The sequence below is a fragment of the Thermobia domestica genome, chromosome 10 (genome assembly GCF_964235325.1).
Source record: "Thermobia domestica chromosome 10, izTheDome1.hap1.1, whole genome shotgun sequence".
Lineage (NCBI taxonomy): Eukaryota > Metazoa > Arthropoda > Insecta > Zygentoma > Lepismatidae > Thermobia > Thermobia domestica.
The window spans coordinates 80,150,259-80,177,969 of NC_137463.1; the positions used below are offsets into that span (position 1 = coordinate 80,150,259).

General features: G+C 36.7%; 1 protein-coding gene across 1 annotated transcript in view; it reads right to left on the reverse strand.

Moving 5' to 3' along the window:
• plx (PTB_TBC1D1_like and TBC domain-containing protein plx) overlaps positions 1-27,711 on the reverse strand; it is a gene marked incomplete in the record, with an annotated part of 324,926 nt that overhangs the window by 99,180 nt on the left and 198,035 nt on the right. The window contains 1 exon segment of the mRNA XM_081728163.1: positions 25,702-25,836. Within this exon segment, the coding sequence (XP_081584289.1) occupies positions 25,702-25,836 (135 nt within the window).

A 27,711-nucleotide genomic window follows, 5' to 3' on the forward strand; every position in this document is an offset into this window, starting at 1 on the left:
CTCAAACGGAGAAACAACCAGGCAGTGTACATAAAACCCTGAAGATAATGCAGAGGAAAAGAAACTAGTCACATTAAAAATACTATATGACCGAAAGGTCGGTACCGTAGGCCAACTTCTTTATGAGTAAAGATACGAAAAACTTGTAAGGGAGGAAAGTTGTTGAAAATAAGTAGTTTTCATTTTCTTTTTTTTCAATCGTACCAGCCGTTTGGGCTCCACATTAGTAAAGTGTCCTATGTTAAATGGAAAAGTGGTTTCCAGTTCAGCAGGCTGCTCGAAAATAATGACACGGTCAGCGTGCACATTGTTGTATGAGAGAACTAGGACACCTTAAATCCGATACTCGACAATATTGTATTGATGGTATCTTGAAGAATCAAAAGGGAACAATCTACTGAAATGGCAAGTTACATTTTTTCATTTAACACAGGGCGCCTTACCAGTGTAGAGCTCAAACGACTGGTGAGATTGGAATAAAATCCACAATTTAGATTGAAAACCACCTGTTTCGAACAATTTTCCTCTTTTTTCATTTTTTCATATCTTTATGAGTAACAAAGTTGGCCTATGGTCCCGGACTTATGATACACCCTGTATGTATTGAGGAATATGAAAAAAAAAAAAAAAAACATTGAATGGTTCGAGTTACCGAACCTGTTGTTTAAACTGGGAATCAATATTCGCGTTTGTATACGAATTAATTACCTCAACATAGTGGAACATAAAAGACAGAGAGGAAGAAGACGCAATCGAAATGGAAAGGCTGATGAAGACTTCGGTGCTTCTTAATTTGTTGCATGTGGCCAGTAACACCAGGATTCTTATGATCTATGTTAGCTTACCACTTGGGCGTTGTGAAAAAAAAAAAAAAAATCGGATACATAATTTTGAATTACCCGGTAATATTGGTGGGGGTAAAATGAAGAAATAAGAGTAAGATTAAGAGTAAATGAAGGAATAAGAGAGTAACAAGGAAACGGACATGAACCTGTCATCCGGACATCCGAATCAAACCTAAAGTCTATTCAAGGAACGTTCAGTACCTCATGTAAACAAATACACGTGGTGATTGTTCGATTTTATTGGCTAGAGAGCCTTTGCGGCAGAAGAAAATAGTCCTTGCTTATAAGGCTCATTGCCAGAATTCCTTAGAATTAGACAACAGAAACAACACCTTATCTAAGAACTAAATTGAATTAATGCAATAAAAGAGAATACGCATGCATTGAAAGTGGTTTTGAACCAACTTTAGCGCGAATCACAGTTAACAATATGATCACATGCGGGGAATAGGTAAAACATCGACAGGGTACAAGCACGTGATTCTCGAAAGAAGCGCTGACCGATAGCCAATCATCAGATGACTGGCGGAGTAATACAATTCTGCAATGTTTACATCAGGATCAGAAAGTTCGTTGAATGAACTTTAGTCCATTCAATAAACATAACAAAAATATGTTCATACACAAAAAAATTAGATGCCATGGACACCGGAGTAATAGTATAAAGAACATCATACACTCGCAGTCAAATAGCTATTGTATCAACATTGTTCATTGGAAAGTCATGATTTATAGTTCATTCTCTTTAGCATGAAACAAGCTTCCCAGGGGTGCTATATATTGGCGGCCATAATGTACTTGAACAGGGAAAATTGGGAGAATGTCGGGAAAATTCCCTCCAGAAATCCTTCCCATCAACTTTGGACCTCTCTGGAGTGGACTCGGGTAAAAGCACACAATCCAAATGTATCTCGAAAAATACTATAGAGGATAAGAAATACGTGTACCAAGTTTTGTATTCATAGACGGAATAGATACGAGGGAAAAGCTTGTATACGAATGCACGATATTTCCTCATATTCATTTCATTTCCTTTTCTGTCTATCAATACAAAACTTGGTACAATTTCTTATCCCCTATAGAAAGATCTCGAACCAGTAATAAACCACTCTGTCGTCTACTGAGTAATACTTAATTCATTTTACAGCAAAATGACAAGCTAAATCGAAAATAGTATTGTCATCAAGCTTATATCTGTAGGCAGGGGTAAAAGTGAGGGGGAACGCAAGGGACGTAGTCGCCCACTTGCAAAAATATCTATGGTGTCCCTCCACTTACTAATTACAATGGGCAAAGATAGGCACGGGGGACGGCATGACGTCATGCGTCCCCCTACCTTCTCAAGATTCACTTTTACCCCTGTCTCTATGGAATTTCAGATCTCTAAGCTCGTATGGAAGTACGCGAAATTTAAGTAGCAGGATTTGATTCTAACAAACCAACAAGCAGAAAAGTAGTGTAATAAAAGTATCGCAATAATAAAAATAAAAATGAATACATTTTTGAAAGCATCATAAACACAAGACCATTATACTTTTCTTATAAGTCCTTGTATACTAGAACTAACCTAACCACGTAAGCGAAAAAATTGAAGTAAACGAACACAGGCAAACTGCCAAAACAGTTGAAATAAATAAATAAAATGTCATGGCACATTTCCACGACTATTAATGATTCATACAAAAAAAAAAAAAAAAAAATATTAGCAAGTAAATGTGATTTCACGGAAATCTCCAGTCCCCCTTAGAACCACATCATACTAGTTTCACATGTTAAGCGTTCTCCGAGGCGATAAGAGTGGTCTCCAGGGTCAAAATCGACACAGCTGATACTGAAGTATGCATGTAAGAACATACACAATGCATTATCGTCACACAATTCCGAGTTAGCGAACTTTGCTATACGGCAGCTAAATCATAAACAAACAAGTGTTAAACGGCATTACGTAATAAGTACATGAAAAGGACGTTGAAAAACTGCTGTGTAAAGAAATTTACAGATTGATGGCAAATACAAGTATCACCCAATATGGATGCCGCCACACCAATCGGGTGACCATGTGTGTGTAGATACTGTACATGTTACACGTGTACCCGAACAAAAATTAGAACAATGATAGAGCTCAATAATAGAAATGACCGATACTGGATCTGAAATTCTAATCCGAAAACAATAATAGATTTTTTTATGCTATCTATATTCTGAACTCGTGATGTAAGAGTTCAAAAAATAAGTTCTTTTTTTAGTTGGGAAATTTAAGTTTTTAAAAGCATTTCAACTTAAATAAAAAAAAAAAACAGTAGGTTTCAAATTTCTTTTCCCATTATAACACGAAAAAACACTTAATTACTGCATTCTGAAGAAAACAAATATCAAAAGTTCTTGAATCAAGGATACTCGTATGATAGATCACTCGATAGAAAAGAAAAATGGCAAATCAGTGATTGCAATGATTTTCAGTTCGAACGAACTGTTTTGTAGAGTTACTAAAGTAATGTTTAACGATAAAACGTTTTACAGAAAATTTAAGTGTGTTAGCAATAAGTGTTCTGAAAAGAAGACTTGAAACCAAACCACTTGGTGTACAGCCAGGGGCGTCATTTACGGGGGGCAGGAGGGGGCAATTGCCCCCCCCAAGACTTTGAGGAGCACAGATACTTTAATTAATTGTATAATAATATACTAGTACAAAACATGAAAGTCTTATGTCGGTGGTGCTCTTGCCCCCCCCCCCAAGCAAAGTCTGAAATGACGCCCCTGTGTACAGCTCTTTTCGTGGGGCTGACTCCAGCGCCATCTGTTAACGACATGTTGAACTAGTCCAGCCTAACGAAGAACACGTGGTCAGTGCACTGTGTCGCCCTGTCTCTAACAGGCATAATTAGAAGCTTTTGGCCGTCACGTCTTCTATTTACTTGACTCCCCAGTTTGTCTCATGACGCTGGGTGGATGCAGAAAATTAGAAGTACCGGCTAGGAATCGAACCTGGAACCATGCGGACGTGAGTTCAACGCTCTAACCGCTAGAGTACAGTGTTCCCTTAGTAGTTACACTTGGTAGAATAATATCATCATATAGAATCTACATGTAAACTAAAACTTCAATTGATAGCATTAATGGAGCTAAAGACACAATTTATGTAGGAGGTCACGACGTTCCACGGTTATGCCGGGTAGGCTAAAGGAGACGGTGATGATGAGTAATGAATGAAATGGGGAATGAAGAAAGTGAGAGGAAACCCGAGAACCCCGAGGAAACCCACGCACACGGTGTTTGTCCACCACAAAGTTCCCTTAGCGGGGGCTGGGCACGAGGAACAAGTGTATCATGTATCTATATATACCAAATGTTGAGGGCATTAAAATTCGAGGGAGAGAAGGTTAAAAACGCTATACTCAAGTTTTATACTTCAAACATAGTAACACGATAATGAATTACGTAAATAATGAGCTTTTGCTATCGGAGTTAAACTAACATCATACAACAATACAAAATACGTTCATAGCTTAAATTTTGTAAACTTACGCTAGATTGTAATAGAATAACTGAATCTCTCAATCGTTTCCCAAACGGGCAATGAGATGTGAACGAAATTTGATACGATGATACTTTCCTTTGTCTGTCAACTTGTATTTGGGAAAACCTTATGTCATGGACCCACACATGACGGGTCCATGACATTTGGGCGCAGCCGTTCGGGCGCGAGATGTTTGGGAGCAAAACCTTTTATCCAAATAGGTTTGCCTACCTACATATGTTATAAACCCTAATATATTTCATAACTAGAGTCCAGATGTTTAGGCACTAAAATATGAAAATAGGAACTGAAAATTTCAAAAGACTTCCACAAATAATTTTGCAAAAATTAAAAGTAACATCTTGAACACCGCAAAGTTTCTGCACATCATGCACAACTCGTCTCTACTAGTTGACAAGAAATGGGAAGAAACCGCAGCAAACTATTGCCTATCCGATCTCCCTACTATGCGGCATAGTTATATAATAAAGACATGTAATTTGTGGAAAAGGATGTACGTTTTTCGGTTAGGTCTAGTTTAGGGATGGCCAAAATTTTCCGGAATCCGAATTCCGGAAATTTTGTTTTCCGGAATCGGAAAATTTACTTTCCGGAATTCGGAAAAATTCCGGATTTCGGAAAAATTCCGGAATTCAGAAAATTCCGGATTTAGGAAAAATTCCGGAATTCAGAAAAAATCCGGAATTCGGAAAAATTCCGGATTTCGGAAAAATTCCGGATTTCGGAAAAATTCCGACATTCGGAAAAAATCCGGAATTTAGAAAAAATCGGAATTTTTCTGAGATCCGGAATTTTTCTGATTTTACTTTCCGGATTCCGGAAAGTAAAAATTCTGGAATTGCCCATCCTTAGCTAGTAGCTGTTAAAAGGAAACACAATAATGAATAGGCTATATATACTGTATTAATTTCTTGTAGTTGGATATGTCTTTATCATTTACGTAGACAATTGCTACTGCAGTTATTTACTACTTTATGAGAAAGGTCTTATTTTCACACACAAAAAAGTCGCCGGTATGTCTCAAACATTATCGCGTTCCCACCTGCAGCTGCTCCAAAGCACTGCAAACTACTTTTTAAACAGGCGAAAGGCAGTGAAGGAAAATAAATCTCAACAAATATTCTAATAACATTCGCTTATTGTCAACATACCTACAGTGAGCGCAGAAAGTGTTCGTACACCGTGCATACTTTATATTGAAAACAGCTAGCATGAGAACGGGAGGTGGAAAATATATATATAACCAGAATTAAGACTACACATTCATACATTTTATTTCTATATACAAGAGAAAGGCCAAACAAACACAATCACTGTTTTGTTCAGAAGAAAAGAGAGAATTCCTTTTTTGTAAACGCAAAAAGTCACCGTACACTTCTGCTTGAATTAATGCTTATAAAGTATATTACGTTATTTAATATTTTGTGGGAATACCCTGTGCGTTAATGATTGTCTGTAGTCTTCGTGGCATTGATTTCACCTGTAGTAGTTCGTAGTTCTGTAGTTTCGGGACTGATTATGTCCCATTCTTCTTGAATAGCTTTTCTTAGGCCTTCTTTAGTAGACAAGCTGTGCCTTCTGATTCTTGTCTCCAGAACAAATCATAGATGTTCTATGGGGTTCATGTCTGGGGATTGGGGAGGTGTGCGAAGCTGTTTCAAGGTATTATAGAGTCAGGGGCGGATCCAAAGGGGGGCGATCGCCTTTATATATAAATAAACCCATCCATAACAAGTTTGGAGCTCTTAAAAGTAGCAGTATTACCGCCGACCGCCCCCCCCTTAGAAGTCCGTCCTGGATCCGCCCCTGGCAAACCTTGCAGACAGGCCTCGTTCAACAGTACAAACAATAATTGCGATGTATAATGTTTCTATCACTGTGCGAAACCATAAAAAAATAATAATAATAAAAAGAACTGGAAGACCAAGAGTGTTGAGTGAACAAGGTAAACGTTACATTATTAGGGAAAGAAAAAAGGTTCCAAAAAGTAGTGCTGTGCAATTGGCAACGGATCTGGAAACACGCGGTGTTAAAGTATCAGCTAGTACAGTGCGAAATATTTGCAGGGTATCATGGTTGGATAGCCAGGAAAATGTTCTGGGTGAACAAGACAAATCGTATAAAGAGACTAAAGTTTGAAATAGAGTATAAAGATAAGGGATCAGGCTTCTTTCTGGAATAGGGTCATATTTTCGGACGAAAGTAAATTTAATTTTATCGAGTCCAATGGGAGGCGTATGGTATGGCGCAAGGTGAATACAGAGATGAATCCACAAAATCTCGTCCCTAAAGTAAGACACGGAGGAGGGTCCGTGCTCGTCTGGGGTTGTATGAGTGCCTCAGGAGTGGGTCGTCTCCACCTTATCGATGGAGTGATGATCCGCAAAGTGTATATTAACATATTAAAGGAATATCTCCATACTAGTGCGCAGAAGATGGTTCTTGAAAACAATTTATTGTTCAGCAAGACAACGACTCCAAACATACAGCGGAAAATACTCGATTGTGGCTACTCTATACAGGGGCGGATCCAGGACGGACTTCTGGGGAAGGGGCGGTCAGCAGTAATACTGCTACTTTTAAGAGCTCCAAACTTGTTATGGATGGGTTTTTTTATATATAAAATAAGAAAGTTTCCTCTTGTGGGGGGAGGGAGCGATGGCCCCGATCGCCCCCCTCTGGATCTGCCCCTGAGTTTTGCTATCTTTCTCAAAGACTTACCCTTCTTATGCACTTTAATAATTATTTTTCTTGTCTCCTCATTTGTTTCTGTTCGGTTGCTTCCCATTTCGACAGCCCACCGTGCAGTTTTTTCACTCCTATTCACAACTAAACTTATTCTGCTACTCGTCATGCTATACAGGTGTATACTCAGGTGAATACTAGTGAACCCCAGTTGTGGTATCTTTGTTTCGTATTCGTACGTCAGGTGTACGATCACTTTTTGCGTCTACTCTATACATTTTCTACGGAATTTATTTACTTTCTGACCATTAAACTTCTCTTTGTGGTTCTTTATTGATATATTCATAAAGCTTAGTTTTCATTATTCATATTGTGTGTGTTATTACACTTCTTAAATTTTCTGTTTCTTTTTCGCAGGCATTCTCGTTTCAATAGCATAGGTGTACGAACACTTTCTGCGCTCTCTGTATGTACAGTAAATACAAATTTATAATTTTTGACTTAACGAAGTATACAATGTTATCATCATAGGTATTCTGCCTTTATTGGCAGGTCACTTGCCGCAGCTGAGAACCTTCCATGCTCCACGGTCCTCCGCTAAACCTTTTCGTCTTCGCGTATGATCTTTCTGTTTTAATATCATCCATTAATTGTAGTCTCCTTCGCCCCCTCCCTCTCTTTCCCGCCACCATACCCTCTAGGATGTCCCTCATGATACAATCTCTTCTTAGGCAATGTCCCAACCAGTTTCTCTTCCTCTTCCTAATAATATCTAGAAGTGTTCTTTTCTCACCCACCATTTCTAACACTCTCTCATTCGTTTTCCGCTCGACCCAACTAATTCTTTCCATTCTTCTCCACACCCACATTTCGAAGGCTTCCAGTCGATTTTCGTCACCTTTACGTAATGTCCACGTTTCCGCCCTGTAATCGCCTTGAGTGTTCATGTCACTGTTCGGGCGTCCATTTATTTGTAATCGACAGTAGTTCTGTTCATGTCACTGTTCGGGCTCCATTTATTTGTAACCATCCTCAGTTCGTGGTCCATTTATTTGTAACCGGCGTGGTTCTGTTCGCTGTCCTTGGCTCGTGGTATTACCAATAAGTATACTCCTGATACTTTAACTTACCTGGACAGGACGACGAAGACCTCTCCAAAGAAGATTACAAACTGTTTCCCAAAAAGCTCGTCGGTCTCAATAATGAGATGAGCATTAGGCGTCGAGAGGTTCGGGTGTCTCGTCTCGAAAACCTCACGGACGATCAGACGGTCATCCAGACCATAACACACACAAACATCACTCATACACACAACGAAAACACACTGGATTAATTGACACTATACTTATTTATTGGAACACTATTTTGAAAAAAAATAACGAAGAGAAATGAATACAACACTGGACACTAATAAATTTTGCCGCTGAAATTACGTTTTGCCCTATTCGGGAAATATAGCCCTTTCTATGTATATGTGATTATAATTCAGGTATCACTAGAAACACTTTGCTCACACCATGAACACACTTGGGGGATTCGCACTGGGGAAAAGTTGTCTGGATCGTCCCACGATGAACCCAGTTGTTACGCTGAACAGTCCTGCAGCGTAAAAGTAAATCTTGAGTAAATAAACGAAAAGAAGGTCTTCACAGTTGAATTCTGATATTGGAGGACGCGTATATAACGTTTGAAACGCACAAGGTCTGAGGACCTGGGATTTCACTGATTGGGGCTACCCGTAAGAAATCGTCCTTCACCAGCTAAATAGCTTGTGCCCCTTAACACAACTTATGTTTGAAGTTCAACGCGAGATGCGTGGTTGCATCTTCCAGACCTGGAGTCAAACTCCCTGAGCGTCCAAGCTCAAGCTACGGATTGCAATGGTCAACAGAAAAGTGTTGGCAGTTCATTTCAAAAATTACTCAGTTAACTCACCTGTATGCACATACAAACAGAATATAGAAAACAATTTCTGTTAATTTTAGTCAACTGCCTATAATGCACTAGACACGGCGATAACACTGGCGTGAGAAAGTACAGATAACGGGCTGGAATACAACGCAGTTGGTGCCACTTCGGCTACTGGGACATCTGGTCAGCCCGTATTTCTCTAATCTATTGTAATGTTTCCATAAACGATTAACGAAAGCACTTAATTCAGTTCCCAATAACTATAGAATATATACTGTGTATATAATGAGTCAGGGAGAAACACTGAAATGGTTAGTCACTAACTGAAATGTTCTCAGCAAAATCAATGTTTTAAATATATATATGAAAAAACGATGAAAGACTTCTTTGTCCAATTATGTGGGAAAGAAGCAATTCCCACCAAAGAAAGAACTTATATGCGTTGCAGAATAAAGTATTAATTGAAAATAATGATCACTGTCTTGACGAAATATACAGAGTGTCCACAAAAAATCCTTCTATAACCTGGTGGCGGTTATAGATTGGTGTCCGAAAGTGGAACGACCTGTCAAGTGCACACGTAGACAGGTTGAGAACCCTTGGCCGTCTGACGAAGTATGAATAAAATTAGGTTTTTCACCTGAAAATTTAAAATAAGTTAGTTGGCAACACTGTCATATGGTGTGAGACTTACGTGCATAAACGATGAATGGTTTTTCACCTGAAAAAGGGCTATTGAAATAGTTAAATATCTTGTTCACTCACTACAACATGATGAGGTTCCTGCATGAGCAATGTCCAATCCAAATGTTCCATAAAGTAATAAGATCCTCTTGAACAATTGGTGCAGTTGAGTTTCCTTATCTTCCGTTTCTTCACATGTTGAAACCATACTGTGTTCCTGTCTGAGTATCCTCCATTCCTCCATGGTTCTCCAACGATGAGTTGATAAGGGGAGAAGGGGAGATTTTTTTTTTTTTAACACTGGTGTGAGAAGCGAAGTACGGTTGAAACACCTGTATGATAACCCTTTTTTTTTTTTTTTAAAGTTCACAGAAAGCGTTTGTAGGGCTATTAATTTTTTTTTTTTTTTTTTTTTTTTTTTACACACACAAATACTTTTCGTAAAATGTTTAAGTGTTCCGTTTCGATCACTTTATTTGATATAATATGAAGTAAATACGTTATAGGGCTATTTAAATGTTTTTTTTTTTAACACTAATAAATTCTTTTCGTAAAATGTTTAAGTGTTCCGTTTCGATCACTTTATTTTGTGTAATATGAAATAAAGATACACACACGACAACTATTCATGAAAACATCGACTTGAAGAATTATCAAATATCTCAATAAAAATTAGTAAATATACTGATATCTGTATTTAAAATATCAAAATGTGAATGAATAAGCAAATAGCAAAACATGTTAAAGGTACTAAAATATTAAAATTATTATTAAAGTTTTCGATATCACTCTAATATATTTGAAAAATATGAAAATAATTGAAAAGTAAAATGAATGGAAATGTAAACACATGATAAACTGACAATATATAAACAAAATAAGATTTTCACCTGTATGTCCCCTTTTTTTTCTTTTTTTTTTTTTAACTGTGCCTCGTGTTGTTTGGCAGAAAAGAACGAAAAATCGTTTTTCAAAAATAAAAAAAAAAATAAACTTAAGTGTCAAAATTGACGTTCATAGTAATTCCAAGAAATAAGCATGATTCTGCATATCAAAGAAAAGATCGTGATTTCGTTGACATGTACGAAGAAAATTTGGCACGCCATAAGATCAAATGCCATCTGCTCGTCGAGACTTTAGTTCGATAAGGCTCAATACAACTAATGATTTTATTCTGAAACATATTTATTATTAGCTTAGGCCTAAAATAATGGTTGCTGTACACTTCCAAAAACGTAAACATTGTAGGGTTACCAGATGATATGGGTATTATCTGCAAGAGAACTTATTAATAAAGCGTTGAAAACTATACAGTGTTGATCCAAGTTTTTCAAAGGTCTGAATCAAGGAAGTTGACTCACTAGTCCAAACATTCCTGAAAATAAATGGTCATTATGCCATGAATTGACCAAAACCATAGGTGGGAAAAATGTGTAATACTACACGTACTTACACACAAAATATGCCATCGACACCTGCGAGGCAAAATTAGAAACGAAGAAGGCCTGCAACCATAGGCACTTACAAAATGTTTCTATACATAACTGAAATATCAACACTAATATTCAGTAAAATACACGTATGTTCCCTGGAACATAACGTACATCATCCACCTGGAAAAAATGTGTAAACACACACAAAATACAAATGCTCTCGTAGCATCGTAAAGATATGTCTCTATAAGACAAAATACATGAGACCTATTAAAAGAAAAACATGAGATACAAACAAGAATATAGTCAACGACATTACAAATTTCTGGTCAGTCTGAAATATCCAGATTAAATTTCCTACGAAACAGCTGTAACAAGCTTCCTTAGGCATTTTCGCTACAAATATTCCAAATGGTCTTATTAACACATTAAAATTCAAAGTTGTCGAGCATATGAAATAATTAACAAAATAATTTTCAAAAATCGTTACGGCTTCACGCTGTTGGAAGGAAAATAAGTTTATTATTCGGGATCTATATCGAATTCGAATAGTTTCTAGGACATACTGGAACTAAAATACAATTTTCTCAAAATTAACATGAAAAATAAACATTACAACTCATTAGCATATAAGTACACAATATAGTTACGATTCATAAACATTAAAATATTCACTAGAATATTACTAGACAATAAAATATACTCAAAATATTTAACCTAAGAATACGCATACTTAGTTACGGATACCATAAAGGAAGAAGGGAAATGAAAACTATATTTTGCGATTGATGGCGAAAATACAGTTAGCTATGGAATATCCAATGGATTAGCCACATCCATTTTTGCAACAAATCTGCAATTCCAGGAAATATTGCCTCCCTGAAAAAAAATATTTATCTTTATCCCCATAAAATATCCTACCCGAAGAAGTTTCCCTACGGTCGTTCAGTGGTCTAGAGAAGACGAAAAAAAAAAAATGTTAATTAGAAATTACAAGAAAATTTAGAAGTTAAACATATTTCCGCATATATATTAATATGAGGGGAAAAACGACCGTTCACCATCAGAATATCTGTTCATATAGTTCCTTCTACAATAAAAAGATCACTGCTTTCGTTCGGAGAATTATACTATTCACACGACATTCCTGCACATTCTATTACCAACAAGGAAATGTCTGTTATCACTTGTTTAAGGCTTAGCCTACTTTCCGTTCTAAACTTTTCTCTTCGAACAAAATATATCATGTCACATCCTGGAAATTCAAATAAAGTCAAAATCGGGTAAATGACGTAAATGAGGTTCAATAAAATTACAGTAAACACTTCAAAATGAAAACGAAAATCTAAGATTTACACTGAAAAATAAATTTAACATTGATTATAAGTGTAAAGTTTCATATTCTACGCATGAGATTACGTACTAAGTTTCATTTACAAATACAGAAATATATACATAACTAACAACTAAAAATTTTCTCATTCTAAGCATCTCGATGCATTATTTTTTTTTCTAAAAGAAAATCAAACATTAATTCTAAATAACATGTAATAACATATTTAAGAATTTCGAAAGTGGGAAAGGATCCTAAAAAGGGATTTAAAATTTAAAACATTTAATAAAAATATGTTATAAGGCCAAAATATCTTCCCACTAGCTAGGAATACGGAACTGCGCCACTAGTTCAAATTGCTTTTGGATAAATGCAATCTCCCTACGTATGTGATACGTTAATTATTTACTAAAAGATCTAAATTCAAACATCTGAAATGAAAACAAGAAAAAATTAATGACATTAAACTAATAGTAAGTCAGTGATAAGGTTTGTAACACTCATACACAGCTGACTGAGGTACGAAGCGCTACACAGAGCAAAGACAGAAAAAAGAAAAAAAATTAATCAGCTGTATATCACCCGTTATTCGTAACCATAAACACAAGTGGTTCTACAGTCTGGCGACTGCCTTATCAAAACAAGAAAATTAAAGAAAAACGTGTTATCTGCTCTTTGCTGAACAGTTAAAAGCTAGAAGCAAAAATAAGTTTGAGAAAAATGCGTAGTTCTTCTTTTCGTATCCAGGTGTTCTGTCAAAAACTAAAAGCAAAAAGGAAGAAAAATGAATACATGTTTATCGCTTAGAAATGCGTCGCTCTCCTAGGAGAAAAATTTGTATCAACACACAAAGTCTTGGTTACTTTTTTTTTTTTTTTTTATGATTGCTGTTTCTGCCTTGGTAACTGCAGTCTGTTCGTTTATTTCTACGATGTTTACCTCTATGTACAAAAATACTCTTAATGTTCTCACTCAAGTTGCGTTTCCAATCTCGTTTGTGATAACTCATATTTCGTGGCCGTGATTTACGACTCCTTCTGTTTCTGTTACTACCTTTTCGAGTGCGGTCTTGGTTCTGATTCCCTTTAAATTTCGTATTGTTTACGATCTGAACTTGGTATCTTTGCTTATTACAATAACTGTAACTTCGTTTACGCTTTTTCTCTCTGTAGTTTGTGGTAGTTGTTTTTGTGCGCTTACGACCTCTGTCGTCTAGAATCATATGTTCGTGTATTTCACTACTTCTACTACAAGCGACGTCACTAGATTCTGAATAGATAAAATCATTATCAGATGTGTTACGAGGTTGGTTTAGACTACCTGTCTCTGGTTGGAGTTCAGATGCCTGCGTTTCCTTTTCATTAGGAATATCAGTCTCTAGCTCAGGTTCCAATTCCAATGTTTTTTTTACGCTAGGAATATCAGTCACTAACTGAGGTTCAAATTCCGGTGTTTCGTATCCAGTAGGAACATCTGACTGTAACTGGGGTTCACATTCCGATGTTTTGTTTTCAGCATTTTCCGTTTTCTGACTATTTTCACGAAACACGTCCCGTAAAGCGTCTATCTTTTGACCTAATCCACTCTTTGACTCAACGAGATTCTCTTTCAAGCGAGCACAATTCTCTTTAAACTCAACACAGCTCTCTTTAAAATCAACTTTACTTTCCTTTATGTATCTCTCAATTTTTTCATTATTTTGATCTAGCTTTCCTTCTAACCTATCTAAATGCTTTTGAAAAACTGAAGCTATCTTAGTAAACAAATCTGCTTCGTTGTATGCCATCTTGAACAAGATAAAGCTTAAAACATACAATTAAAATAAAATATGCTATCACAAAACATATTATTAAAATCACCTGAAAGAGAAGTTTTTTTTTCAGATTACTGGTTCCTGAGCTGAAAGAGAAATGATATATTAAAATATTAATCTTAAATGTATATTCGAGCACCAACGGTCTCGATTCGGGTCGGTAGTTCGGGCGTCATTTATTTGTAATCGCCTTGAGTGTTCATGTCACTGTTCGGGCGTCCATTTATTTGTAATCGACAGTAGTTCTGTTCATGTCACTGTTCGGGCTCCATTTATTTGTAACCATCCTCAGTTCGTGGTCCATTTATTTGTAACCGGCGTGGTTCTGTTCGCTGTCCTTGGCTCGTGGTATTACCAATAAGTATACTCCTGATACTTTAACTTACCTGGACAGGACGACGAAGACCTCTCCAAAGAAGATTACAAACTGTTTCCCAAAAAGCTCGTCGGTCTCAATAATGAGATGAGCATTAGGCGTCGAGAGGTTCGGGTGTCTCGTCTCGAAAACCTCACGGACGATCAGACGGTCATCCAGACCATAACACACACAAACATCACTCATACACACAACGAAAACACACTGGATTAATTGACACTATACTTATTTATTGGAACACTATTTTGAAAAAAAATAACGAAGAGAAATGAATACAACACTGGACACTAATAAATTTTGCCGCTGAAATTACGTTTTGCCCTATTCGGGAAATATAGCCCTTTCTATGTATATGTGATTATAATTCAGGTATCACTAGAAACACTTTGCTCACACCATGAACACACTTGGGGGATTCGCACTGGGGAAAAGTTGTCTGGATCGTCCCACGATGAACCCAGTTGTTACGCTGAACAGTCCTGCAGCGTAAAAGTAAATCTTGAGTAAATAAACGAAAAGAAGGTCTTCACAGTTGAATTCTGATATTGGAGGACGCGTATATAACGTTTGAAACGCACAAGGTCTGAGGACCTGGGATTTCACTGATTGGGGCTACCCGTAAGAAATCGTCCTTCACCAGCTAAATAGCTTGTGCCCCTTAACACAACTTATGTTTGAAGTTCAACGCGAGATGCGTGGTTGCATCTTCCAGACCTGGAGTCAAACTCCCTGAGCGTCCAAGCTCAAGCTACGGATTGCAATGGTCAACAGAAAAGTGTTGGCAGTTCATTTCAAAAATTACTCAGTTAACTCACCTGTATGCACATACAAACAGAATATAGAAAACAATTTCTGTTAATTTTAGTCAACTGCCTATAATGCACTAGACACGGCGATAACACTGGCGTGAGAAAGTACAGATAACGGGCTGGAATACAACGCAGTTGGTGCCACTTCGGCTACTGGGACATCTGGTCAGCCCGTATTTCTCTAATCTATTGTAATGTTTCCATAAACGATTAACGAAAGCACTTAATTCAGTTCCCAATAACTATAGAATATATACTGTGTATATAATGAGTCAGGGAGAAACACTGAAATGGTTAGTCACTAACTGAAATGTTCTCAGCAAAATCAATGTTTTAAATATATATATGAAAAAACGATGAAAGACTTCTTTGTCCAATTATGTGGGAAAGAAGCAATTCCCACCAAAGAAAGAACTTATATGCGTTGCAGAATAAAGTATTAATTGAAAATAATGATCACTGTCTTGACGAAATATACAGAGTGTCCACAAAAAATCCTTCTATAACCTGGTGGCGGTTATAGCCCCATACAGTACAACACTCCACACGAAGCATTTTATGAGTCTTTTTCTCAACCCTTTGTTCAAGGTCCCACAAAACAGACTTTTCTTTCTTTTAAAGGCTTCTTTCGCCATTCCTATCATTGCTTTTATTTCACGTTCGCATTTCATGTCATTACTAAGAATTCTACCCAGGTATCGAAAACTATTCACTTGTTCTATTTTCTCCCCTCCTACTTTTATATTTGACACAGACCCCTTCGTTCCAATCACCATGGCTTTTGTCTTTCTAACATTTATTTTCATCCCATATTCTTCAAAGCCCTTTCTAATTTTTTCTAACATTTTATTGATTTTCTTTTCAGATTGTGCAACAAGCGCCATATCGTCTGCAAATCTTATACATCTAATCATTCTACCTCCTACCGAAATGCCATCATCATCATGTAGGCTCTTTTTCACTATCTCTTCTAGATAGACATTAAATAGTGTTGGCGAGAGGCAGCATCCTTGTCGAACTCCCCTTCCAATTGCACTCTCTTCCGTCAGTTCTTCCCCTATCCTAACACTTACTTGTTGGTTCATGTATAAGTTTCTTATTAGTCTTCTATCTTTCCATTCCAACCCTATCTTCGTTAGAACTCCCAACAACAATTCCCAATTCACGCGGTCAAAAGCCTTTTCAAGATCAATAAATATAACATACACCTCTTTCCCTTTTTCTATAAATCTTTCACCGATCGCCCTTAATAATCCAACTGCATCTCTTGTGCCCTTGCCTCTTCTGAGCCCGACCTGCTCCTCCTCAACCTCTTTATTTGTTCTTTCATATAACCTTCTGTTCAGTATTCGGAGCAGAATTTTAGCTGCATGAGATATGAGACTAATAGTTCTATAATCCTCACATCTCTTTGGGTTCGATTTCTTAGCCATCGGTATCATGATCGTTTTTAGAAAGTCTCTTGGCCATTCTCCTATTTCATCTATTTCATTGCATAGTCGCCACAATTCTTTCTTTCCCTTGTCTCCTATATTTTTAATGAATTCTATTGGTATGTTATCTATTCCTGTTGCCTTTCCATTCCTAATCTCGGATATAGCCTTTTCAAACTCATCCCGAAGAATACTAAATCCTTTATCATTATGTAATTGTTCAATAATTAACATAAGCAGGCATTCATTAATTTATATTAATATAATAATTAACAAAACTAATAAGCGGGTGATTGATGACTCAGTGGTAGAGTTTTCATCTATGGTATTCTAACCCAGGACATGTGGGTTTTCGATGGCTAATTTTGTGTTCGAAAATTTTCCCGGTGGTACTCTTGGTTCCCTTTCTTATATTTGTTCCATCATCACTCATTAACGAATTTAGTTTATCAAAACTCTATAGCCATATATTCATTCTGCCGTCAGTGAAACAAACAGTCTCAAGAACTATCTGGTGGATTACCAATCAATTTTGGCCATGATGTACAGAGTCAGTAGTTAAGAATCGAGTTCCCTGATGAATGTAATATTCAAACCGGAAGCGGTACAAATCAACCATTTCCGGTTTTAACGTTAATCATTATATAGTAAATATGGTAATAGATAGCGAGAAGCGGTTTCCAGTAATCGACATATATAACATTCATGTAGATAGAATGTTACCCAGTTTGTGCATCTGCTGAAAATAATGAGCTTAGGTATTTAGAGAGCATTTTCCGCTTTAGAAAATGTGTGCTTGGTAAAGAATGTAGAGAATTAGCTGAGTCAGGCACGTAGCTAGAATATGGTAATAGGAAGGGGGGGGGGGTCTGTCACGAAATACTGTGGTTATTTACCAGGGGCTCAATCATTCTAAACTATTTTATTGGCAACATATATTGGTTCGTTTAGCCAAGATTTCTAATGGGGGCATGATATGAAATACTGTGGTTACACACCAGAGGCTCGATCAATCTAAATATTTTACTGACAACATACCCATATTGATTGGTTAGGACAATAAAATGAGGATATATTAGTAAGTATTTTAATAAGAAGCTATGAAGAAATCTCGAGTAAAAGAATATAAAAAAAAGTATTGAAAAAGATATCGTCTTCCGAGGTCATTCGAATGGTGTCGAGAATTTTGCGTCTGGGAAATTTGCGCCCTACCTCAAGAACAGGGAAAATTGCGCCTGCGATGTACCTCCACCGGGAAGTTTGAGCCCTGCGAAATAAAAGAACCTATTGGAGCTTACGCATTTGCTCGGAGGGGCTGACATTACAGCATAAACAATCCTCCCCCCACAACCATGCCATTTGTGATTTATTTTCATTGTGGCTATATAAGGGGAGAATAAACTTCAATATAAGCCAAAAGAACACAACGGATCAACGCAATCACTGCTTCTTCCAGAGATGATTTTGGGGGAACACTGGCCTCCCCAGAGCTCTCAGAGTGCCCCCTCGGAGGAGACCAAAATAATACGTCTATAATATAATAATAAATAGAATAGTACCAGCAGTGACCCCCCTCCGGAATACTAAATGTGCCCCCCGGAACATTTTTCCTGAAAGAACGACTGAACGCAATTGTGTGTTTGAAGTGTAATTCCAGCAAGTAAACACACTGTACATAGTTTTCTTGATAATATTACTGAACTGATTTTACATTCACTTTACATTTTCTTTTCTATATTTTGTGTCCTGAAAAGCCAAACAACTCGCAAGGATTGTGAACAGAGATATCTGGGTAGAGCCAAACAGCCTTTTGTAGATTAAATTATACTCTTTGATTATATTAATAAATAATTATATATCAGTCATTTATACGTTTATTGTAAATTTTGTAGTATAATGAAAAATTGTATTTGTATGGATTGCCCTTTAGTGAACTAAAATTGTATTTTTTTCATTTGTTCGGAATATTATAACGGATGGAGTAACTCACTGAGACGATGAGAGGCAAGCCTAGTTCAAGTGCGAGTGGAAGTTACTTTAAACAATACAATAATAAGTTGAATTGTAGGGCGCTAACATCCCAGTGCAAATATATAGCCGGTGCATTTTCCCCTCTTTTTGGGGTAGGGCGCAAACATCCCAGTGCAAACATATTGCGAGCGCATTTTTTCCTATTTTTGTGGTAGGGCGCAAATTTCCCGGGCGCAAAATTCTCGCATTCAAGGAAAATATAATGTCCGTGAAGTTGACAAGCCACTTATGTCAGACTCCAATTTCGACTTTAAACGTCGCTAGTGCTACGTTAGTGTTCGATAGTGACGCAAATCGTTAGTACTCCAACTGCATGCCAACACGCCCACTTCTAACAATCATCTCAAAAATGAGGTTAACCGTTAGAGCAAGTAAGTGCTCATTGGTGCCATTAACATTAACGTTAATGCCTCCATCGTACGGCCCTTTGAGTAATAATAACACCACGTTTTTTGCTAGTCTCAATGCGTCCCTATATTCTCGCAAACATTCTGACGTGCCCAAGTTAGTTACTTTTTTGGGGGGGGGCTATTGTTTATCTGTTATTGTTTATTGTTTATTGCTAGTCTGCAGAGTAGTCCTTACATTAATATGCCATTGTCCTTGATAATCATTGCGTATTTACAAGCAATTTGTTATTACTGTTAGAAAATATTAAAAAAAAACAGATAAAATCTACTATTTAACGGTTCATATTTTTCTTTTACAGTACATAAATGATTAATAATAATAATAATAATAATAATAATAATAATAATAATAAGACTATTCCAGCATAAAAGTTATCAATTGCATCACACTGGCAACAAGCGACGCATATTTTAACTTCATAAAAAATCGTTTCTCACGATTTTCTGGAAAACTACGTATGATAACATCTTCATTATGTCAAGTTGTTTATCTCAGTGTGATATATGTCTTACCTCTGGACAATATCACAGTAAAACAAAAATTAAATATTAGGAGTATATCGTACTTTTGGACTACATCTCATTAACCTTGGGAAGATTGAGTAGTGTATACTTTAGGATGTAAGTTTCAGCTTAACTTGCATCATACATTCTTACTATTACAAAAAGGAAATTTGTTCGTTTGCATTTGAACAAAATTCTTAGGATTACAAAAAGAAAAATTTTTTCCGAATTCCGGAATTTTTCCGAAATCCGGAATTTTTCCGAATTCCGGATTTTTTCCGAAATCCGGATTTTTTCCGAATTCCGGATTTTTTCTGAATTCCGGATTTTTTCGAATTCCGGAATTTTTCCGAATTCCGGATTTTTTCCGAAATCCGGAATTTTTCCGAATTCCGGATTTTTTCCGAAATCCGGAATTTTTCCGAATTCCGGAATTTTCCGATTTTACTTTCCGGATTCCGGAAAGTAAAAATTCCGGAATTGGCCATCCCTAGTCTAGTTATTTTAAAGATGAGATTATATATTCATATTGCATTGTGTACTTGATTTTTTGAGTCAAACATCAATACTGTACATATTTTCATTTTCTATAATAAATTATTAAAATGCATGGTACAGTACAAAACATAAGAAATGTTTATTAAGTACTGGTCTGTGCCAAAGAGATCATAAAAATTAAATACGATTTAGTTGTGGAATAAAAATGGTGTTTTTAATGCTATGGGTGGTTCAGGAAGTACTGTGTAAGTATTTATTGAATGTTTTTATTATTTGATCTGTCCATTTGGCCGGATAATTGATACTCTATTGTATTAATAGAAAATTGTTTCAGATTTCATAAAAATAGGCATTAGCAATACATTGAAATAGGAAGAATGGGCCCAAAAAAATTTACTATAGGCAGCCTGTGACCCCAAAGCAAATTTCTGTCCTAACGTAAAGGAACGATACGATTGGGAGGCATAAGAAGAACAGCATTATTTCCAATAAGGATATGGAATCTAGATGACAGTATGATAGTTCTCAATGATCAGTCAAGAACGAACAATCACGCAAAAGAAGCTCATCGTGGACTGCTTTGCGCCCAAATGTTTCGCGTCCAAACGTCCTGCCCCGTACATGACAAGATGCGTAACTTTCAGGAACTTGATAAGGTGATACAGCAACCAACATGACCCTCGTGATATGTTGGGTTATATACTTCCCCCGCAGAAGAAATTCATATCAGATTAAAAATCAATCAAGACTCAGATTGAACATAACACTCATAGGTACTGAATGTTCTAAAGGTACTTTTTAAACTCCAGAATCCACTACAGGAAAACTAATGTGGACTTGAATAAGAAAATCAGAAAAAGGAAGAAAAAAAAAACGAAATTTTGCAAAAGCCCGTCTCTATGAAAAAAATCCACCTTAAAAAGCAGGCTTTTATCATCTCTAATTTGAATGGGATCAGGGGAAAAAGTGGATCTGAAAAGGTGGGGGGCGGTAGGTGGCTGCATGACGTCACGCCGTTCCCCCTGCCTATCTTTGGCCATCGTAATTTTTTTAGGAACTGGGGGACTACGTACATATTTTTTCGAGGTGGGGGACGGCGTTCCCTCACACTTTTACACTGAACAGGATAAAAATTGCATACAGTGATACAAAGGTCTTTTCATCCTTAGTTATTTTTGCTGATGAAACATAATGTGATTATTATCCTTGGTATTTTTTTAAGATTATTCTTGTTACTGTTTAAAAATATATCCTTCAAGATAATATATCCTCTTTGTTCCCTAGTTATCTTATATCCCACTTCAAAACTCACTTGCACAGAATTGCAATTTTCAAAGCTATATTCTGCTTAGCTCACACTTTAATTCTGAAATTTATAATTTAACGCCTTGTCAATCCTATGTAAAGGTTAGATTTTTAAATTCTTATTCAAAAGATTTATTCATATTTCTATCCAATATTGTCAAACAGGTACACTCATGTCCAAAATTATTGTCGCATATATCTATAACTGTCTTCTTGTAAGAATACCATTTGATAATGATTTTGCAGGGTGCTTTTAATACTGATACTATGTGTATAATCGGGAAATGTATATTTGTGGTAAATTTCATAGGAAAAGAATTATAAATACGAAAATTAGAGTGAGTAAGACAAAATGTTGCTAAATGGACAAGAAATTTTTATTGTTCTTATTTACTGCTCTTTTGACATGAAATTTGGCACTTACACGTCTTTGCCTATTATACACATACTAACATTATAAGAAATACCGGGCGAATTCGTTATCAAATTATATTCCTACAAAAACATATTTATAGATATGCAACAATAATTTTGGACATGAGTGTACATTCAAGATATGGATCCGTACAGACAAGTACTGGTAAAAAAAAAAAAAAAGATATACATAGTATTCTACAGAAAATTTCATATCTATACCACAATTTCAGAGTTGAATGTAGAACATGGTTTTCACAAGGCTTAAAATCTACTTATTTAGTCTCTCGCCATTCAACATTAAATAATTGTTTGTCTGGTTGGTTTACTTTCTTTGAGACGCTATTTAGGACACATATTTCACGTTACATGCCCTTGTTGACTAGAAACTTCCGAAACATTGTTCAACTAAATAAAATAACAAACATATATTCTGAAAAAGATGAAAAATGTATGTATTCGGTCTCTTGTTATATTCATCCAGCAGGTTAAAAAGTCCTCTCATCACTGTCATTGAACGAAGAAGATTACAGTTGACAAATGAAAATCGTAGAAAAAACGCTTAGAATTTATAAATATTCATTACAAGATATTTGAATGGAAACAAAAAAGAAAAAGAAAAGAAAAGAAATGACAAGAGAAGTTTATTTTTCATTCTACATTTCTTCAGCTGACTTACGTCGTTAGGCAGGAAAGAAAAAAAATAATTACATGATATCTGTTTACAATAAATCAGAGTATAAGCACTAAGAATAAATAACTACAGTGCTCTAAAAAACATGGACATTTTTAATCTAGGTAAGAAATTTCAGATTCATCATGTATGTCTCTGGAACTCGATTTCGAATTTGAGGATAATATTCCTATTTTGGATCCATATTTTAAGGCCGTCTTCAGTTTTTCCACTGTCTCGTTATAGCTCTCTCTGAAGGGGCAGAGAGCCATAATTTTCGCCATTTTGTACGATATTTTCACAAAAATTTAATCTCTTTCTCTGACGAACTCTCAAAGATAGAATACTATGTAACGAAAACAGGGTTACTTGGGAAAAGGAATCAATGCACAGTGTATATATACATAATTTTTATTTTTTACTGCATACAACTACTGAAATCAAGTTATGTGAATCTGCCGACACACGCATTGAGGCTTAAGGTATAATGAAGCACTGACGGTTATTGAGAGAAATCACATCGATAAAAATTAAAATTTTATCGCCACACACCACGGGAAGAAAACTCGCCTGTTGTATAATTTTGTATAGATAAACGAGTGCCCACAAGTACTCTTTCTGGTCACCATCGAGGGCGACCTTCTTATAGCCACATTGTCACGTTAGAAGAACTTGTAGCTGTCATAAGAAAAAAAAAAATCTTGAAACCCTACCATATTTCACCGTGCGCGCACAGTCTTGAAAGGGTCATAAAACATTTTTTCCATCTTGCAAGGAGTTGAACGATGCGCAACTTTCTGGGACGTCTTGCTTGCTATCTGCTATCGCCCTCCCGCTGACATAAAAGAAAAACCAGTTTCGCCGCTTCCGAAACAACGGATTCTTTTAGCCAGGGAAGGGAAGTGCGCCAAAATACACGTTTTTAATGAGGTTCACTGTTTGTCCACCAGAGTGCAGTGCTGCATGTGTGGAGAAACCTTTCTTGCCTTCAAGAAGTTGTAACATGTAAAGAGTAAATAGAAAGATCGGGTTGGAAGTTTTTTTTTTTTTTTATGACAGCTACAAGATTCATTTAACGTGGCAATGTGGCTTTAAAATGGGTTGCCACCTTAGAAGAACTTGTAGCTGTTATATATATATATATATATATATATATATATATATATATATATATATATATATATATATATATATATATCTTGAAACCCTACCATATTTCACCATGTACTGTACACAGTCTTGAAAGGGTCATAAAACTTTTTTTTTTTCATCTTGTAAGGAGTCGAATTGTGTGCAACTTTCTGGGACGTCTTGCTTGCTACCTGCTATCGCCCTCCCGCTGACATAAAGGAAAAACCAGTTTAGCCGCTTCCGAAATAACGGATTCTTTCGGACAGGGAGGGGGAGTGCGCCAAAATACACGTTTTTAATGAGGAGGTTCATTGTTTGTCCACTAGAGCGCAGTGTTGCATGGGTGGTGATACCTTTCTTGCTTACAAGAAGTTGTAAAATCTAACCAGTAGATAAAAAGATCGGGTAGCAAAGTCTTTTTTATGACAGCTACAAGATTCATGTAAAATGGAAACGTGCCATTATGTATGAGGCACTCACTTTCCCCTTGGAAAACATAGCCCCAAGTTACCGAAACCCACGGTATGACAACAGCCGGCACAATCCAACCCAAACAAGGAACCAAGTGATAACAGGGGGGAAGGGTAAGACTCTGGCCCTATCTATGTACTTGTCATTCAACAACGCCAAGAGGTATCGTGCAAACATCCAACCAACCCCCTCCCGAACCCAAAGGCACGTCTTACTTGTCTATTTGGGAGGTATCCCAAAGGTTTCCCTCCCCGGTAGAACAGCAGAGTATCAGAGCCTACCTACCTCATTTCACGGAAGAGTTAAACCATGCATTACCAGTGCCAATGGGTGATGCAATCCATTTGAACCAGGCACATATTCCCATATGGGACGCACTAATCAATCTCCCCCGTAGATGTGGTTGCAAGAGCCTGTTTTGCCACCTACTAATTCATCGTGGTGAAATACCACGCACACTCTAGGCCCAATAGTTTGTGTCATTGACCTATTCAGGAGGTTCAAAGCTTATTCTGACTCCCTTCCTCCTTTAGTAGGGGCACTATCGTGTTGCGTAGCATGGATTAAGACATGATTGATGCAAAACTTCAATGATTTTAACGGCATTTTGCTCTCCGGATGTGAATCCTCTGGAGCACCTGTATCAGCTGAATAATTCGACTGATAAATGTATCTTCCAGTAAAGAAAATGACAGAATTATGAGGATTACACTTTATGTTCTTGCAGTGCATATTTATTTTCAACACAAAAATAAAAAATAAAGGTACACACTGGAATTGAGGACAATTCTTCCATGTAGTAAATAAAAAGTAACTGAATACCTAGGTACGCCACTTAATCTCAAAAGGTAAAATTAGGGCTAAACTAGACAATATGGGTCATGCACCTGCTGTGATAAGGTCGTACTGTCGGCCTCGTCATACTGAACCACACGGCCGTCGTCGGTATGTCTACTATACAAGAAAGCAAATCTGGCTAAAAATAGTTTAAGTATAGGAAAGCAGGGAAAATGAGGCATTTTCTCGAATTTTTAGTAGAAACCAGACTCCTACCGAAAGGAAGGTAGTTCAAGGTACGGCGCAAAGAATGGTCTCCAGAGCAATTCCAACCTGCTCTAGCCGATGATGGAAGACATATTGTGGTGGAAGTTGCGATATCCTGATCATGTAACTTTTACACTTATTAACTTAGAGCAATAGTTATTTTTCAGTTTTTAAAACTATTAAGGAGTAGTAGACCGAATTTCATAATCCTATCGTTATTATATTTCTAGTTATAACCATTACAATTTTTATTATCCAGATAGGAATACTAGTCTTGGAAGGCACATCTCTGATGTTATATAGCCTTTATTGTATCGTATTGTGCAAGACAAAATATACCTGCTACTTTCCAGTACTTACTTCAAAAAAATGAGACGAGCTAGGTGATATGTCAGCACAAAGGGATGTAAGAGTAGCGGCACTGCTTAGGGATCGAGGATGCACCACACTATTGTCTTTAGACTGTTCTCTCATGGCAGTAAACAGCTCAACTACCTGCAAATATAGAAAGAAAAGGATTACTTAGATTTTGTAAAATCTAAATACAGAATATCAAATCTTGGAAGTACATGTGAAATTGCAGGATTGCGTTTAAGATAGAAATCAAAGAATAAATAAATGATTGCTTCTATTAGTGATCAAATACACATTCACAAGTGGAATAACCGACAGTAAATATTATGTAAATAATCACTATACTAAGAAGTTTTGTTAACTCTCTCTTTCGTCCTGTTTGTCCTGGCTGCCTGTTAGGAGTGTTGCCTCTCTTGCTGAGTAGTAAGTTTCAGTAAATCACATACGATTTTAGTGTTGCCACGAGACGAGACATTTCTCGTGTCTCGTCTCGTCTCGCTTCGTAAACGAGACGAGACACGAGACGGGACAGAACCCTCTTAGACGAGACAGACTACTTGTCCCGTCTCGAAAACGGGACGAGACGGGACGTCTCGTGAAATGTCTCGTCTCGTCTCGTGTCTCGAAAATGAAAACGCTGGCGGGAATGGCCAAGATTGAAATTGCCAGTGGTCATATAGATTGCAAAAGGAAAATCCCCTTTGTGAGAAAACATGTTGAAAAGCCTTCATAGAAAAGTGTCCTCTGTCTATTGAATGAAACAATTGTGATACATGAGCTTCCAGGAATATCATCCTTAATGTCTTGTCCCCAATTCCGCTTGCTGTAAACTGAGGAATTCTCATTTTTTTTTATTTCTGGCTGGAATGATGACAAACAAAATCAAAGACAGGGAAGATTTTTACAAGGTCAAGAAACCGAACTACCACCACCATCTATTCAATTTGAAAACTGGGTAAGGTCTACACTTGTCTTTATTCTCTGGTGGCAGTATTCTTTTTGCTATATGAACCGAAAACGGCAATTGAAGTATGTCATCTTGCAACTAAAATTTTGTCTTCTCTCTCTCTCTCTCTCTCTCTCACACACACACACACACACACACACATATATATATATATATATATATATATATATATATAAAAACACACTTTTACCATTTTACCAATCGCTCGCTTATTATACAGCAGTCATGTAAAATTCACCTCTTCGTTTGGAAGGCGGGCGGACGACAAAGGAAGCAAAGATATTATCGACGAACCCTTCAAATTGTTTGCTTTCAGCAAATTTATGATAATAATAATAACACTTTAGGTAAAGAAGTTTTACAGGGGATCCTTCGTTTTGTTACGCGGAAATGTTTGATCTGACGAGAGTGCGAAATTGCCCTCGGCTTCCATGTTGAGAGGAGAGGAATACTTTCCTTTCCTAGTGAATAATATTCATTAGGACCTGAATTATCTTCAGAAATTGTTTCTTACAGGTGCATAAAACCTCTCGAACTTGATAAGTGTAAAGAACATTTGGTATAATATTCATGGAACTCCGTTGAAAGCAGAAAATATCATGAGAATGGTCAAAATTCGAACATTGAAGAACATAATTAACAGAAAAGAAATAGGATATTTTTAAACCTGCTATAAAATGTATATCCTATATTTTTACTAATTCCTTACTCCCATGAAAGTATCCTGGGGAGGATATTCTCTATTTTTTTCAGACTAAAATCCTTTTATCCCGTACGATTTGCCCCCCTGACACAGTACGAAAAAACAAATGTTGTTAAAATCCATATACATGACCCTTCCGGGACTCAACCCGGGGCCTTCAAGCCGATGGTCTATCGCCGCAGACCGCTCGGCTTGGTATGAAGATGTACGTTGTATGATTGCGAATAGATCCCGACAATATAAGGAACTTTAATCCAAAATGGCCACCCAAAAATCAACTTTTTTTTTAGCCATTAGCTAATCTGGGTGTACTGTCATGAGTTTGTTACACAAACGGGGCAAGCAC